Here is a 13,690-nt window from a genome sequence, read left to right as displayed (position 1 = left end):
CCCCTCTCCACAGAGTGTCATTTGTCAAAGCTAGCACTTAGGTTTCACACCCAGGTCCACTTTGTTTACACTTTTAAGCACCAAGCCCATCAACTTGAAAGAAGCTGTACGAGTAACTGAGAGCAGGTGATCATCCAGTATCAGTTAAGGAAAAACAGTGCAATGACAGAGCTGTAACAATCTGGGTAAAAGGCCAAGATTTTGTACATTTGACCTAAGAGGCCACCTGTATTAGAGCAAACAGGAGGTGTTTCTTTAAAACAAGATGAGAAAAGTGGTTCTTGCCTCACTTCAGCAGGAAAAAAGCTCTCTAATTCATGGCTACAAACACTCACTACATAAGAGTAGGTGTGACAGGTAGTACCTGCATGTCTCACCCCACACTGAGTGTCATGTACTTGAAGAATAAGTTTGAAAGTTTAAAAAATCATGGAAATTATCTTCTGTGACAAGTCCTAAAAGAGGAGTTAATGGCATTTGATAATACCTTGAGAATAGGCTGGTATTCCATTGGCTAAATATGGTCTCTGTTGCATTGGTAGATTGCTCTGTTAGGAACACAGTGTACAGGAAGAACTGAGGGGAAGAGAGGATATTCTTAACTAATCTCATGAATATGCTGTTGAACAGCAAAGCTGTGTTACCTGTCCTTGTTCTGGAGAAATCATCTAACTGTTGAGACCCAGAGTTGTCCAATTCTCCATTTCAATGAGTTTGCGTGAAGACAAGATCACACTGAGGTGAAATAATGTAAGGACTACAGATGTTAAATTAAATTGCTCATTTGGGCTAATTTTTTTTTACTTTACCGTTACTTTACAGTAATTTTACTTGAGGGCCTTTGTTGTTGTTTGGGGCTTCTCCAGAGTAGCCAGTTCTTCCAGATAGGGTAAAGCTTGCTGGTTCTCCAGGACCTGGAACCAACCCATCCTTCATTTCCTGCTTTAAACAATTTCCTGAGCAGCTGCTGAACTCTGTCAAACATGAATTTACTTTACTTGTGGAAGGCAAGAGTCTTTCTCATATGAAAAATATGTCTGAAATTACAGTGTTCACAATATTATCTAAACCATCATGTTCATTAGAGGTTTCTGATCAGTTGCCTGCTGTTCTCCACTATCTCTTCTCAACTGAAATACTTCCAAAGGCAAGTGTTAGTGGTTAAGGGATTAATAGCATAGATAGATAGATAGATAGATAGATAGATAGATAGATAGATAGATAGATAGATAGATAGATAGATAGACAGATAGATAGATAGATAGATACCCTTTCCAGTCAAATAAGGCTGGCCTGTCATAACATATTGCACACCATTATGTAAAAGTATAGAAACTTCATTTTTCTTAGCTGTCATCTGGTCAACAATCTTCCTTAGGACTGAGAAAACTAAACCGTCCTGTTTTCTTTTTCTGCAAGAATTGTATTAGCAAAGCTCCTTCCCATCCATTTATGTCTCATTTAACCTAGGACAAACAGAGTTCCAATGTATGCATGGCCCCATTTTGCCTTTGCAAGTTCAGTCTGTGCTCCACCAGGTGCTTCCCAAAAGCTAGCAGGTGGAGCAATTTGTATGCTTTTTTTCACTTATCCTCCTGGACCAGAACAACTAAAGGTTGCCTTAATCTCCCAGCCCTGGAGCAGTGAGCAGGTCACTTCAGGGACAGTGTAGTTCAGGAATGGCTTCTCTAAGGCAAATCAGTGCTGTTTGTTTAACTGCATTATAGCCCACTGGCAATTCCACAGTGCCTTGCCCCATTACCCCAAGGATCAGGTAGTGCTTGTAGTAAGGTGGAGACTTACATAATCCTTTGGAACAGCAGCATTTCAAATCTTTGGCAAGAGAAACTCTGGCACAGCACTCTGGCCTTCTAACACCCATGTGTTCACCATCTGTCCACCACATGCCAGATAGTGTTAGAGAGCTGGCAGAAGTCTGCACTAATCTTTGCAGTGCATAGGGTTACACCTGAAGGTAGTCTCAGAGTTGTAAAGGGAATGGTAAAGAATCCAAACCCCAGAATGCAAACCTTTGTTTTTGCAAATGCTTGAGCTGTAGACAAAGTGGTGGGGTGCTTTCCGGTACTTTCTTTTTCATTTTGCACTCATGCCCTGGGCTTTAATGGCATGAGAAGATTGTCTCCTGGGCGTGATGTGTGAGCTGTCTGCTTCCTCAAAACCATAAAAATTATGCAATAATGTGCTGGCTACATTTGTGGAGGGAAGTATTGAGATTTGAATGCACCTGGGAAAACAGCCATCATAAATTATCATTTATCATCACAGATAGATCCAGTCAAACAACAGGGTTGTCTTGAAGGAACCGCAAAGCACTGCTAAAAGGATGAGAAAGTCTGCTTACTTGAAAGATTGGGTAGCTGGTATAATTTGTTAGAAATCATCCAACTTCTCTTCCTCTGTTTCATGGTGGCTGTTAATTGACTTCTCCTCAAATAAAATGACAAGTTCACATTTTCAGGTTTCAGCTCTTTGCTGATTTTGTGTTGGATGGTAACACATGGGTGTCACCTGCAGCTGGTTGTTGGCAGCAAGGCTGGCAGGAGGGGATCGTTAACCCAAGGCATCCAGCATCCCGAAGCAGGTGTTGATTGTGCCATTGGAGAGGAGGATGTGTTGTGAACTGGGGGGGGTCTAGCAGTGTCTTGTCTTGACACCTTGGGAAAGCTTCTGGTACTTTGAAGGAGTCCTTAATGAAATTATTTTGATTAATATATTTAGAAAGAAGCTATAAAAGTGCTCTCTGTGTTGAAGGAAACATACCACTGTGTGCTGAAATGAGGGAGCTAAGTTATGGGAAGGAGGCACTCCTGGTACACAAGATGTAACAGAAGGTGACATGAACCAGCTTCAGAAAAAAAACAGATTGGACACTTATTTCACAAATATTTCACCTCAAAAAGTGCTTAAACAGAGTTTGAGTACCAATGTTTAAAGCAGAAATTCAGGAAAACTCTACCAGACCTACTTTAGCATCTGAGGCAAACAGTTGCAACTTCTGTGAGACAGAAAGTCCCCTTGGAATCCTAACGTTTTGCACCAACTGTGCTCAACATGCACAGAGTGCATGACCACTTTCCTCTTGACCAGGATTTGAGAAACATGCCAATATCTGAGTTATCTGAAACCATCCAAGCTGTTTTCAAATGATTGCTTAAATTGGCTTGGATTCAGTCAGAATATGTTAGGGTGAACTTTTCAGCAGTAGCTTAACACTTGCAGCACTTGCCAGGAAAGTGAGAGACCTTGGTGACAAGGATCTCTCAGCTGCTGAGGGTGTGAAACCACTGTTCTCACCAAAAAAATTGATAAGTTCTGAGTTGCTTTTGCTCAGAGGAATCACTTTTAAGAGGTGCTTTGGCTCCTGAAGGAGGAAATTATTGCATGACGATCAGTTTAAGCAACTTGTACTTACTGCCCTATCCAAATGCAAGTCACAGAATCATAGAATATCCTGAGCTGGAGGGTGCTCACAAAGATCACAGAGAAGAAATCAGTGCCTGCCCCTCCTCTTCCCTTTGAGAGGAAACTTCAAATCGTGATGAGGTCTTGCTTCAGTCTTCTCCAGGCTGAACAAGCCAAGTGACCTCAGCACCTTCTCATACAGCTTCCCATCCAAAGCTTTCACATTCCTCATAGCCCTTCTTTATATACTCTCTAATGTCTACCTTTCTTTTATTGTGGTACCCAAAAGTGCACATAGGCCTTGAGGTGAGGCCGCCCCAGTGCAGAGCGGAGCGGGACAATCCCCTCCCTCACCCGCTGATGATGCTGCACCTTATGCACCCCAGGAGCAGTCTCTGCTCAGCTAGGAAAGGACCTCACATGGCTTGCTCAGCTTCAAATCCTAGGTTGCTTGGTTTCTATGCTGCTTTGCTGGCTGTTAAAAATCTGCTTGGAGAAAGGAAGAAGCCCATGAAAGCAGCTGCATCAAGCAATGATGAGCTGCGGGATGCTGTGAACTTGCAGATTCTAAACACATTATTACAGCTCTGGTTTATGCCAGACAGTTGTGATTATCATGTGTTTTCTGTCATTTCCTCCTTCCACTTCCCTTCTTTTTCTATTCAGATGTTTGTTTGTTTTTTTGTTTTTTTTTTTTTGAAGAATGTAGCTCTGGATTAGGATGAACATTTTGCAGAGTATTTCTGTAGTGACTGCCCCCACAGAGGCTCTGCACAAGAGCCCAAGGAGTCTGTAATTCAAACACTTGACAGCTATTACATATGACTGTGTTATTTCAAATTTGCAAACAAGTGCTGAACACTTAGAGAAAGATGTGAGGGCAATTCCTTTTCCAGGCAGCCAGCAATCTAATTTAGCCAGGATACAACCAGTGAGAAGCTTATTCAGGTGAAATCAAAACAGAGCAGGTGGGATAGAAGAAGTGAAGAGAATATGAATAGCTAATGTTGCCACAGGGAGCAGGGAGTTGACAGTCATATTGCCATTGTTCCTTACAGTTGTTTTTTGTTTCCCTTTGACTTCTCAAACAGGAGCCAAAAGCTGCAACTCTTGTTGAAGAAGTAAAATTTCTCTTTGCAAAGCACTGGAGTACAATTCATTTATTCCCCAAATCCAATTCGAGTAAATATAGTATCAGTCCTCAGCTCAGGAATTGGATCAGAACATCATTATTCCTGTAAAACCTTTATCAGCATAAACATCCATGTGCACAATAACTTGTTTGTGCAAAGGTACTGAGCCATTCCTTTAGAGCCTTCCTCTAAACCAGAGTTTAGATTAGAACTGAAAGGGTAAAAACTGATTTGTTCAAGGGTAAGACTAAGACTTTGTTATCTTTACCTTTGAGCATTTACATTTAAAACCTTTCCCACCCAAACTCTCCCAGTGATTCATCCAAAAGTATCACAGGACAAGACAGTGTCCCCGCAAAAAGTGATAATGTTGCCTGATGAATAGCACAGAAAGGGAACTGAAAGATAAGAACTGGATGAGGTGAGACACAATTATTTGTATAATCAGTGCATTTTATGCTTTTGTTGCCAGTGGAAATACTCCCATGGGAGACAATGGGGTTTTGTTGTTGTTTTTCCTTTCTAGTTTTGCTTTGCCTAATACAGTTTCTCATAGAGGCTCATTCCATTGCAGTCAGTGACAAAAGGTATCATGGTCTTTAGCAGGGGCAATCCTTGAGTTTGCCATGTATGCTGTCCCAGATTGACCCTGATCAGGCTCCTTAAGCTCACCTCCCTCTGACTGCCTGTCTGCCTGCAGCTCCAGAGTGCATGACAGTTCACAGAATTCTCTGTGTACATTGCACACAGGGTCCATCCCTACCCATGGCCTGCCTGTTCCAGCCTGACACTTGACATCCAGCACCTGTCAGAGTCTGCTTAAACACGTAATAACAGCTCTGGATGCAGGTTATTTGCATTCTGTTGGTGATGTTAGCATGACTGATTTTTGTTGCAGCATCCATAATTCTGTAGAAATGCTCAATTATTCAGTCTCAGCCAGTTAAGACACTGCCCATTAAATCAGCCAACACAATTGTAGGGCCATGAAAAGTCACAGCTAATTTGAAATTTTATTAGCTCTCAGCTGATCTTGTTTACTGCAGAAGCAGTGTCTCAAAATCAGCCCTTTGCTTCTGTACAAAGCTCTAATCCTTGACACCTTTTGGGTGCTGCATGGCAGTGAGGGAGGAACTTGGACGCTGACTGCACAGGACACAAAGTTGAGAAATGATCCCACTGCCGTGGGATCTGTGAGCACTTTGCAGCCAGCAAGTGCAGAAACAACTCAAGGAAAGCAGGGACAGCAAGTAGCTCCATTTCTACTGAAGAGTAATTATTTTTCAAAATTTCTGTTTGGTTTGGGTGGATGTATTTTTTGCATGCATCATATAGACAAACGTCTTAAAGGACATGATTTTCAGAAAGTGATGGGTCATGAGCAGTGTTTGAAAGCCAAGTAATTTTAGCTCATCTTAAATTTAGTATCCAGGTGACTATTTGTGGAAGACAGTTATGATATGGAGTATCTCATGAAATTCCTGAGTGAGGTCAGCATTTCCATCTGTTGTCATTATCTAGTGTCACTGTCTTGGTAGTCATAGCGAGTGCTTAAAGTCACTTAAAATCAGGTTCTTCAGCTGGTATTATGCAAATGTTAAACTCATTAGGCCAAGGTCCTGATCCAAGAAGACACAGATACTTTTAGTGTTCAGTCCCTTCCATGAAGCTATGCTCCCATGGAGAAAAAGCTGAACATACATTGCTGATACAAAATTTTAATGAGAATTGTGGTTATTTCATTGGGTTGTGCTGACATTTCCGAGCCCTTTGAGACAGGAACAGATGTTTTGTGAAGCGAAAATAAAAAAGTCTCTGCTCCCAGGGATTTTGCAGTCTAAAGTAGTAGTTTGAAGAGCTCACTAATGGGATTTGTGGATTTGCAGTCTTTAAGGGCATCAGAGCCTCATTTAAAAAAAAAAAATTGCAACTCCACCCACAAGATACGAGCTAGATGAGCCATCCCAAAATAAAACTCATTGTCTAGTGATATACAGAGTGTAGATTACCTGATAAAAATGCTCTTGGTCCCCATTGTATTTTTACAATGTTGGTTGAATAAATTGGAGCTGCTTTATCCTCAATGGCAGAAAAGAAAGTGTTTCTGCTGAGTCCAGTTTATTCTCTTTCATGTTCCTCTCTGAAGGGAATGAACCAGGGCTCACAAGATTACCTGCAGAGGTGCCATCCACTCTGCTTTATTCTCTGATTACTTGAATCTTAGTGAAAGATGCAAACCACTGAACACATTATTTACCAGATGTGACAATGTCTTGCCAATGGCTCCCTTTTCACAACAACAGTGGTTTGATTCACCCCATGGTAACTCTAAGATTGCAAAAAGGTATTTATTTCAGGCTTCATGCAAAGGAAGTGGGACAAAAGAGTTTATGTTTGGTTTTAGCAGAACTGTCACAGGATATGTGTGTGTGTGTATATAGAATGCATAAGTGGTCTCAAAGATGTAAAAATTCCTATTGCATGGCAATAAGAAGGAACACAAGAGATGTCTTAAAATCTCTGTGGCTTTGCTGCTGCTAAACTTGGGATGCAGAGGGCATTGACCCCATGTTCACCTCCCTCTGTTACCTGTATCTGAAATCTGAAAAATTTGCAGTGATTTCTAATGAAAGTTCACCCTTGTGCTTTATGGATTTCATAGGTGTTTTGTATTACAGCTTCATATTGTTTTTGTTGAATTGGACAGTTAATGCCAGAGTCATGGGTCAGGAAGCTTCTTGGAAATGTCACTTCATCCTCACTCTTCTGATGGAACTAGTGAGAGATACCAGGGCACGAGACGTCATAGCTGTATACACTGTCATTATATCTCCTGACAAGTCACTGTAGGGCACCACTTGGATCACTTTTGGACTATACATTTAAAAAATCCCAAGAAAACAGTATGCACATGGAAACATCACTGCTTATGATCTGGTTTGTAGATTAACTCTTGCTGTTCTGCGTGACTCAGACAGAAATAGCCATTACATTTTCCTAAGCTAAAGAAATACTTTATCTACTCAACTGAGGGAGTTGAGTAGCTAAATGCCATTTCAGCCCTTAAGTGCCTTCATGAATTTAAGATGTCAGTGGCAAACCTTTCTGGTGTAGTTTTCCTCAATTTATTACATATAGGTCCAAAACACATTAGTTGAAAGGCTTATCTGCAGATGAGTCCTCATCATTCTCACCTGTTCAAAACATTGTCCTCTGCATCTATTCTTCAAACATTTATCTACAGTTTCTTGCAAAGACAACATTTTCTTGCTGTCTTGCAGCTTCAGGCCCCAAAACACATTTCTGATGACTAGAAAAAAGACAGGTTAATGAAGAGGTATGGTACAGCTGGTTTGCCATCCTTTCAGCAAAGTGTCTGTAGCCTTGGAAAACATTATTAATGTGCTTGAGAAAAAGACAACATTTTATCTTGCTTGAAACTGTAGTCAATATAGTAACAAGGCTGGTTTGTTGTTTGCTTTTCTTTTCTTTTTTTTTTCTTTTTTTTTTAGTAGGTAGCTGTGACTAAACCTGTTGCATCTATGCCGATCTATATTCTGTGAATGGTCTCTCAAACTCCATCTGAGATTTGACCTTCCAGAGTCCTACTGATCTAATCATATGCAGCAAGCAATTTTTTTAATGGACAAAGAAATTCTAATTAGTTCTTTTTCATTATCACTAGTCATCAAGACAAAAGGCCAGTGGGTAGGTTTAGTGTCCAAGATGAACATTTTTTGTGGTGATTTTGTAAGGAGTTCTAGAGATGCAGAGATGTTAGGACAGATAGAGGTAAGGGTAACAGATGGGATTTTCCAAGGCACTTTTGCTGGCCTAACAGGGCTCCAATTATCATTAATGGCAAGTGCAGAGCACTTGTGGAAATGACCCAGTGTGTGTGTGTTTGTCATATGTACACAGAGCAGGTGCTCATTGTCTTTGACCTACTTGGACACAGGAAGCTCTGGGAACCCCTACCAGGCTTGTTCAGCCTTCTGTGTGTGAGTAGCCACATGAAATGATGATGTCAGTGATGTTTTTAACACTAAACTATTCCAAGATTGGAACAGGTATAACTCAACAGAATCCAAGTCCGTGATGTGTGAGCCATCTTAAGTAGTAGAACAATGAAAGATCAGATTTCATCCTATTTATATTGCAGTAAATATAGAGTAATATAAAGGACTTCTAATTCTTACTGGTAAAACTGGGACAAAACTGAAGCTCACAAACAGTAGTAATGAGAAAATGTCTTGTTTTAATTTACTGTTTCTTTGGGATAAAAAATCCATTATCCTGAAAACTAAAGATTTCATCCCACTTCAGGAGGGCTCTACCTCTCAGGACAGTGGCACTCTTCAGGCACATTCATTTCTTACCTCTTTCTCTGCTGGAATTGTTAGTAGGATGCTCGCTGTAAAGGTGGTGTCTGTGATATATGGAGCTCCCAGCAGCTACACAGAGACCAGCCACTCATTTCACATAGGTCTGTGAACAGCCATCACATGGTAGTAATTTTCATTCACTGTCAAACTGTCTTGCTTGAACTGATGAGTTGGAAGTGAAGGGCTCCATATCCCATTACCCCAGAACAAAAACATCCAGTTCCCTTATCTGATTTAAAGATCTGTCTCTACTACATGCTAACAACTTTTATTGCTAAGTGTGATGCTTCATCAAACCTCTTCTGAGCTTTTTTTGGTATTTCTTTTCCTGTCACTGCCTTTTACTGTGCTGTTTGCAATGAGCAGTGGCATCTCCAAATGAATGGGGCATGTTGCTATGGCAGTGGGAGGTAAAGTGGTACTGTCTGCATTTGATGGTTTGACAGACATGCAGACCCTCATTTTACTGGAGTATGCTCAGCAAGCCTTTTCATGAATGTCCACTGCTATTATTGTTGTTACTATTAATTTAATGGTGCTGAAAGTGAAAGATTTATATCCTGAGAGTTTGAGGTCATCTGTTACTCTCTGTCAGTATTGAATCAATGAGACCAAAGTGAAAAAAGATAAAACCTTCCCAGCAAAATCTCCCTCACTTTCTACTCTTGTTTTACTAGGTTACATGTATAGATCTCTCTGCAGCCATGGTAGATACCATGGCTTTATTCACTATTTAGTCCTGCTGAAAGCAAACCTGGTAGCTTTGGTGTAATGCAGTGTGTCTATGATTTGCACAAAGAACAGGAACAGGGTACAGTAGTTGTGTATTTTGGCAAAAAAATAAACCATTACAACTTTGAGGGCTTTGGATTTAGTTATCCAAGTGACTGAGTTGTGAATTGGCCCATCCTAGGATTAATATAAAATATGCTTTTTTGGGGGCCCAATCTAATATATGAGTTTTCATATATTACATACTACTGCATATTTATGTTATGTATTATTGTGTATTTTAGGTTCCTTATTGTGACTTTAAGTGAACATGTCTTACTCAATGTAGATGAAAATCCGCATTTCTCTATTGTGTGCATTGGAAGGAGTTCTTGCACCCTGAAGTCTGTAGCACTCCATGTTTCCATTGCTCTAAAATTTTCCTTACCCTTCTGTAGATGGCCTGGTGGATTGCATGGACCCAGACTGCTGCCTGCAGCCACTGTGCCACGTTAATGCGCTGTGCCTGGGCTCCCCGGACCCCCTGGATATCATCCAGGAGACGCAAGCCCCCGTCTCCCAGCAGAGCTTGCATTCCTTCTATGATCGAATCAAGTTCCTGATTGGCAAGGACAGCACTCACGTCATCCCAGGGGACAATCCTTTTGAAGGCGGGTAAGTAAATTTTGGAGTTGATTCAGTAAGTGGTAAAGCATATTGGCCATTTTAAGACATGGAATCACAGCAAAATGCAGAATAATGAAAAATTGTTTAAGTAGATACCTGAAGAATTTTCTGGGTGATGTAGTTCTGCTGACTATCTCTTTCCCTACAGTTTCCTGCCAGCCAGTAAGGCAAGATGCTTCTCTCCCAACACATACAAGCAGTTGCATGTTTCCTCACTTTCCTTATTTCAAGGAGTGAAAGGCATCCATTCAGCTCTTCTAGATGAAGTGACTGGCATTGTGCACAAGTATCACCCAAAGAGCAGTGACAGATCTTCCTTTGACAGAGACAAAAGAGAAGGAAACTAGAATGCTATTTGCAATCTATTGTGTGAATATTAGAGACTTTAAAAGAACTGAGGGAAATCATGCCATCTAAGGAGGGCTGTTAGAGTGATTTGCAGTATAAGCAATCAGGTTGAATATAGATGCGTTTTAAAATCAAGAAATTCTTTATCGCTGCAATCATCATCAAGAAACTGGAACCGGGAGACAAAACATAGAAGTTCACTTCTCTGACTGCATCTCAGCAATTTGGTTTAAGTATATTCCTGTCTGTCAGGGCTGGTCATCCCTGAAAATAATTTCTTGTAGCAGGGTAACTGGGATGTCAAACAGGGTAACTGGGATGTCAAATTCCTAGATCATTCAGTGTCTGCCCTGAATGCTGCCTTTCAGAAATAGTGATCCTGATCCTGGAGGTGGCTCTCAACACGTAAGTTTGAACTCTGTTGAGCTTCACCCAGTCATGAACTGCTTACTTTCAGTTTTCCCACACACAGCAGTTAATAGGTTGGCACTGAAAATACACAACACTCATGTTTGTGTGGGTATTTATTTCAGCATTTACATCTCAACTGGCCTCTCAGACCCCTCTAGCTCTGATCTAATGCTTTTCATGGAGGGACACTGCCAGCATCTCTTAGGTACCAGCTCCCATATATCACCTTTTTTGATAGTCTACAGGCTGATGTCATCATCACAGCAATGTCAGGAAATTGCCCTGATATGATATTTTCCATGATACTTCTTGCTTCCAAGGTCTTCACGGTCCAAGAAAGCTGACAACAGTGACTCGGACTATAACCAAACACTTTTATGTTGCAAATTGTTGTCCTTCATTGGCATTCTGAAGATCACAGGTACTGGATACTGACCAGTCTGTATTCTGGACTAGTTGTTGTGATTTGTTGCTGTAAAATCAGGCTTCAGAATATGAAATAGATTATGCTCACCATTGCATTTTTCTGATGTATTTAGGGTAGCAATTCCTCAGCATTTCCACAGAGGACTCTGTTATCAGGTCCATATGTATCCTTTCTGACAGGCAAGAGAGTTTTGGTACACACACATCTGTGTTCAGTGAACTTTCCATGCAACTAATGAACTATAGGAATCTTCATATTTGTGCAATAAAAAAATAAAATTGTAGCTTCTTTTGAAGGGCTGCTTGCATTCAACAGCATACAGAGCTGGGGGAAAATAGTGGAAATTTCTAATTACATGGTAAATTTGTCTCTCAGAGTGCCAGCAGAGGACCAACAGAAAGAATATGTCATTTAGCATCACATAAATTCCTACAGGAGTTACATGTGTTTCATAGGTCTGATGATAGATCTCTATGTAGGAAGGATCTACTAACCATCTGTAGATGTCCTGCTAAGGAGAGATTCAGAATTCAAAAGGAGCACCTGCTAGCATAAATGTTTGTCTGGTATGTAGGTTAGTGGAGTGAGGGAATGCAAAGATTAAGATCGATAGGAAGGGTTTTAATGACTTCTTTTGATTAAATGCAGTGGAAGTAATAAAACTTGTTCTGTGTAAGTTAGGATGAAGAATTATACAGAGGTAGTGATGATTTATGAGGTTTCCATTCTCAAATTATCGGCATAGAGTGTGTGCCGCTAAGTATGGTCTACAGATACATTACCTCAGCTGTGGTTGTATTGCATCTCTCAGGCTAAGTATCTTGATTCACAAGAGTGATTGCAAGTAACATTGAAGAACCTCAACAGAAGGTATATTTTCCCCTGAGACAGCACTCGGTCCAGGCTCATGAGAGTGTTGGGCTGTTGAAATTGCCACTACTCTGTTGGGATTTTAAAAGACATCACATGTTCCTGTTAGTTCTTAAAGATCCTACAGATCTGGATAAACTCAACCATTGCAAAGGTTTTCTGCTAATTTGGCTTCTCTCTGTATTTCAATTGCCTGTATCACCTCCCAGAAAGCTGGACCTTTGAACAGCTCCTCTGGTCACCCTGGAAATGACAGTGCTTCAGCAGTAGTCAGTGACTGGCATGTGGGGAAGCATGGTCTGGGACCATCTGGGATCCGTTTAGTCTGGACAGGCAGGACTGCCTGTATTTGCATGTGTGGATGTGCCCTTTATTCAGTAGCATTGTCACTGAAACTCCACCAGTTACTTTTACAACAGACAGGTGATAATATCCCTGTTATCCATGGAGCTGTTCCGTGTCTCTATAAAAATCACAGCAGCCACTGGGGGCAAGATGAGCTGCTTTCATCAGTCCTTCCATCTGCTGGCTTAATATTGTCTGACAAGAGGGAGTTATTCTTATGGAGGGCTCCAGCATCCTGCTTTAGGACAACCCTCTCCCATTGCTGCTGGGATGATTCATGAAGTGGTCTCCTTCTTGGTGAAGATCAGGACTGTAGGCTGCTGTTCACGGAACTTCCTATATCTTTCTGTCCCAGTTACATTATTTTCATGGGGTAGGGTTGAGTTGGATCTGTATCATTTGCTGTGAGCAGTCCCCCATGAGCAGGCAACACAGAGGTGGCATGGATCTCTGTGTCCTGTGTGCCTGGTGTCCTGCCTGGGCACCAGTGGCACAGGCACACTCACCATTCAGGTCAGGAGCTGAGTGCTCCTCCGGGCTTCACTAGGTGATGGCTGACTGATATCACCTTGAGGGAACTTGTACACGTTTGCATCCCTGTCTGGCCTGTGCAGAAGTGGCAGCAGTGTGAAGGAGGTGACTGAATATCTCTGCAATATATTTCCGAAGCTTCAAAACCACAGCTTAGCCACTTTTCAGAGAGAACAGCAGTGCAGATCACCTAATGGATACAAATAAATGAATGTCTCGTGACAGCAAGCCTTTGAGTGAATTTATTATTGAATTACACTCTGGCTTTTTAAGAACAAGCTGAGCTGACAAGCTCTCTACCAGTGCAGAAGAAAAAGAAAGACAATGATAAATTGCCCTCATGGATAAAGGCAAAGACCTTGTCTCTTCCCAAATACCAGCAAGTATATATTATTCATGTTTGGGAAGAAAAAATAATC

At 41.2% G+C, this 13,690-nt stretch overlaps 1 protein-coding gene across 45 annotated transcripts in view; it reads left to right on the top strand.

Moving 5' to 3' along the window:
• TENM4 (teneurin transmembrane protein 4) overlaps positions 1 to 13,690 on the top strand; it is a 1,535,912-nt gene that overhangs the window by 1,425,750 nt on the left and 96,472 nt on the right. For all 45 annotated transcript variants that reach the window (XM_072936977.1, XM_072936960.1, XM_072936968.1 and 42 more), the window contains one exon: positions 10,111 to 10,327. In XM_072936977.1, coding sequence (XP_072793078.1) covers positions 10,111 to 10,327 — 217 coding nt within the window. The remainder of the gene's footprint in view (positions 1 to 10,110; positions 10,328 to 13,690) is intronic.

The sequence above is a fragment of the Taeniopygia guttata genome, chromosome 1, assembly GCF_048771995.1.
Source record: "Taeniopygia guttata chromosome 1, bTaeGut7.mat, whole genome shotgun sequence".
NCBI lineage: Eukaryota > Metazoa > Chordata > Aves > Passeriformes > Estrildidae > Taeniopygia > Taeniopygia guttata.
The sequence above is the reverse complement of the archived record's forward strand: the minus strand, read 5'-3'. Positions and strand labels throughout refer to the sequence as shown.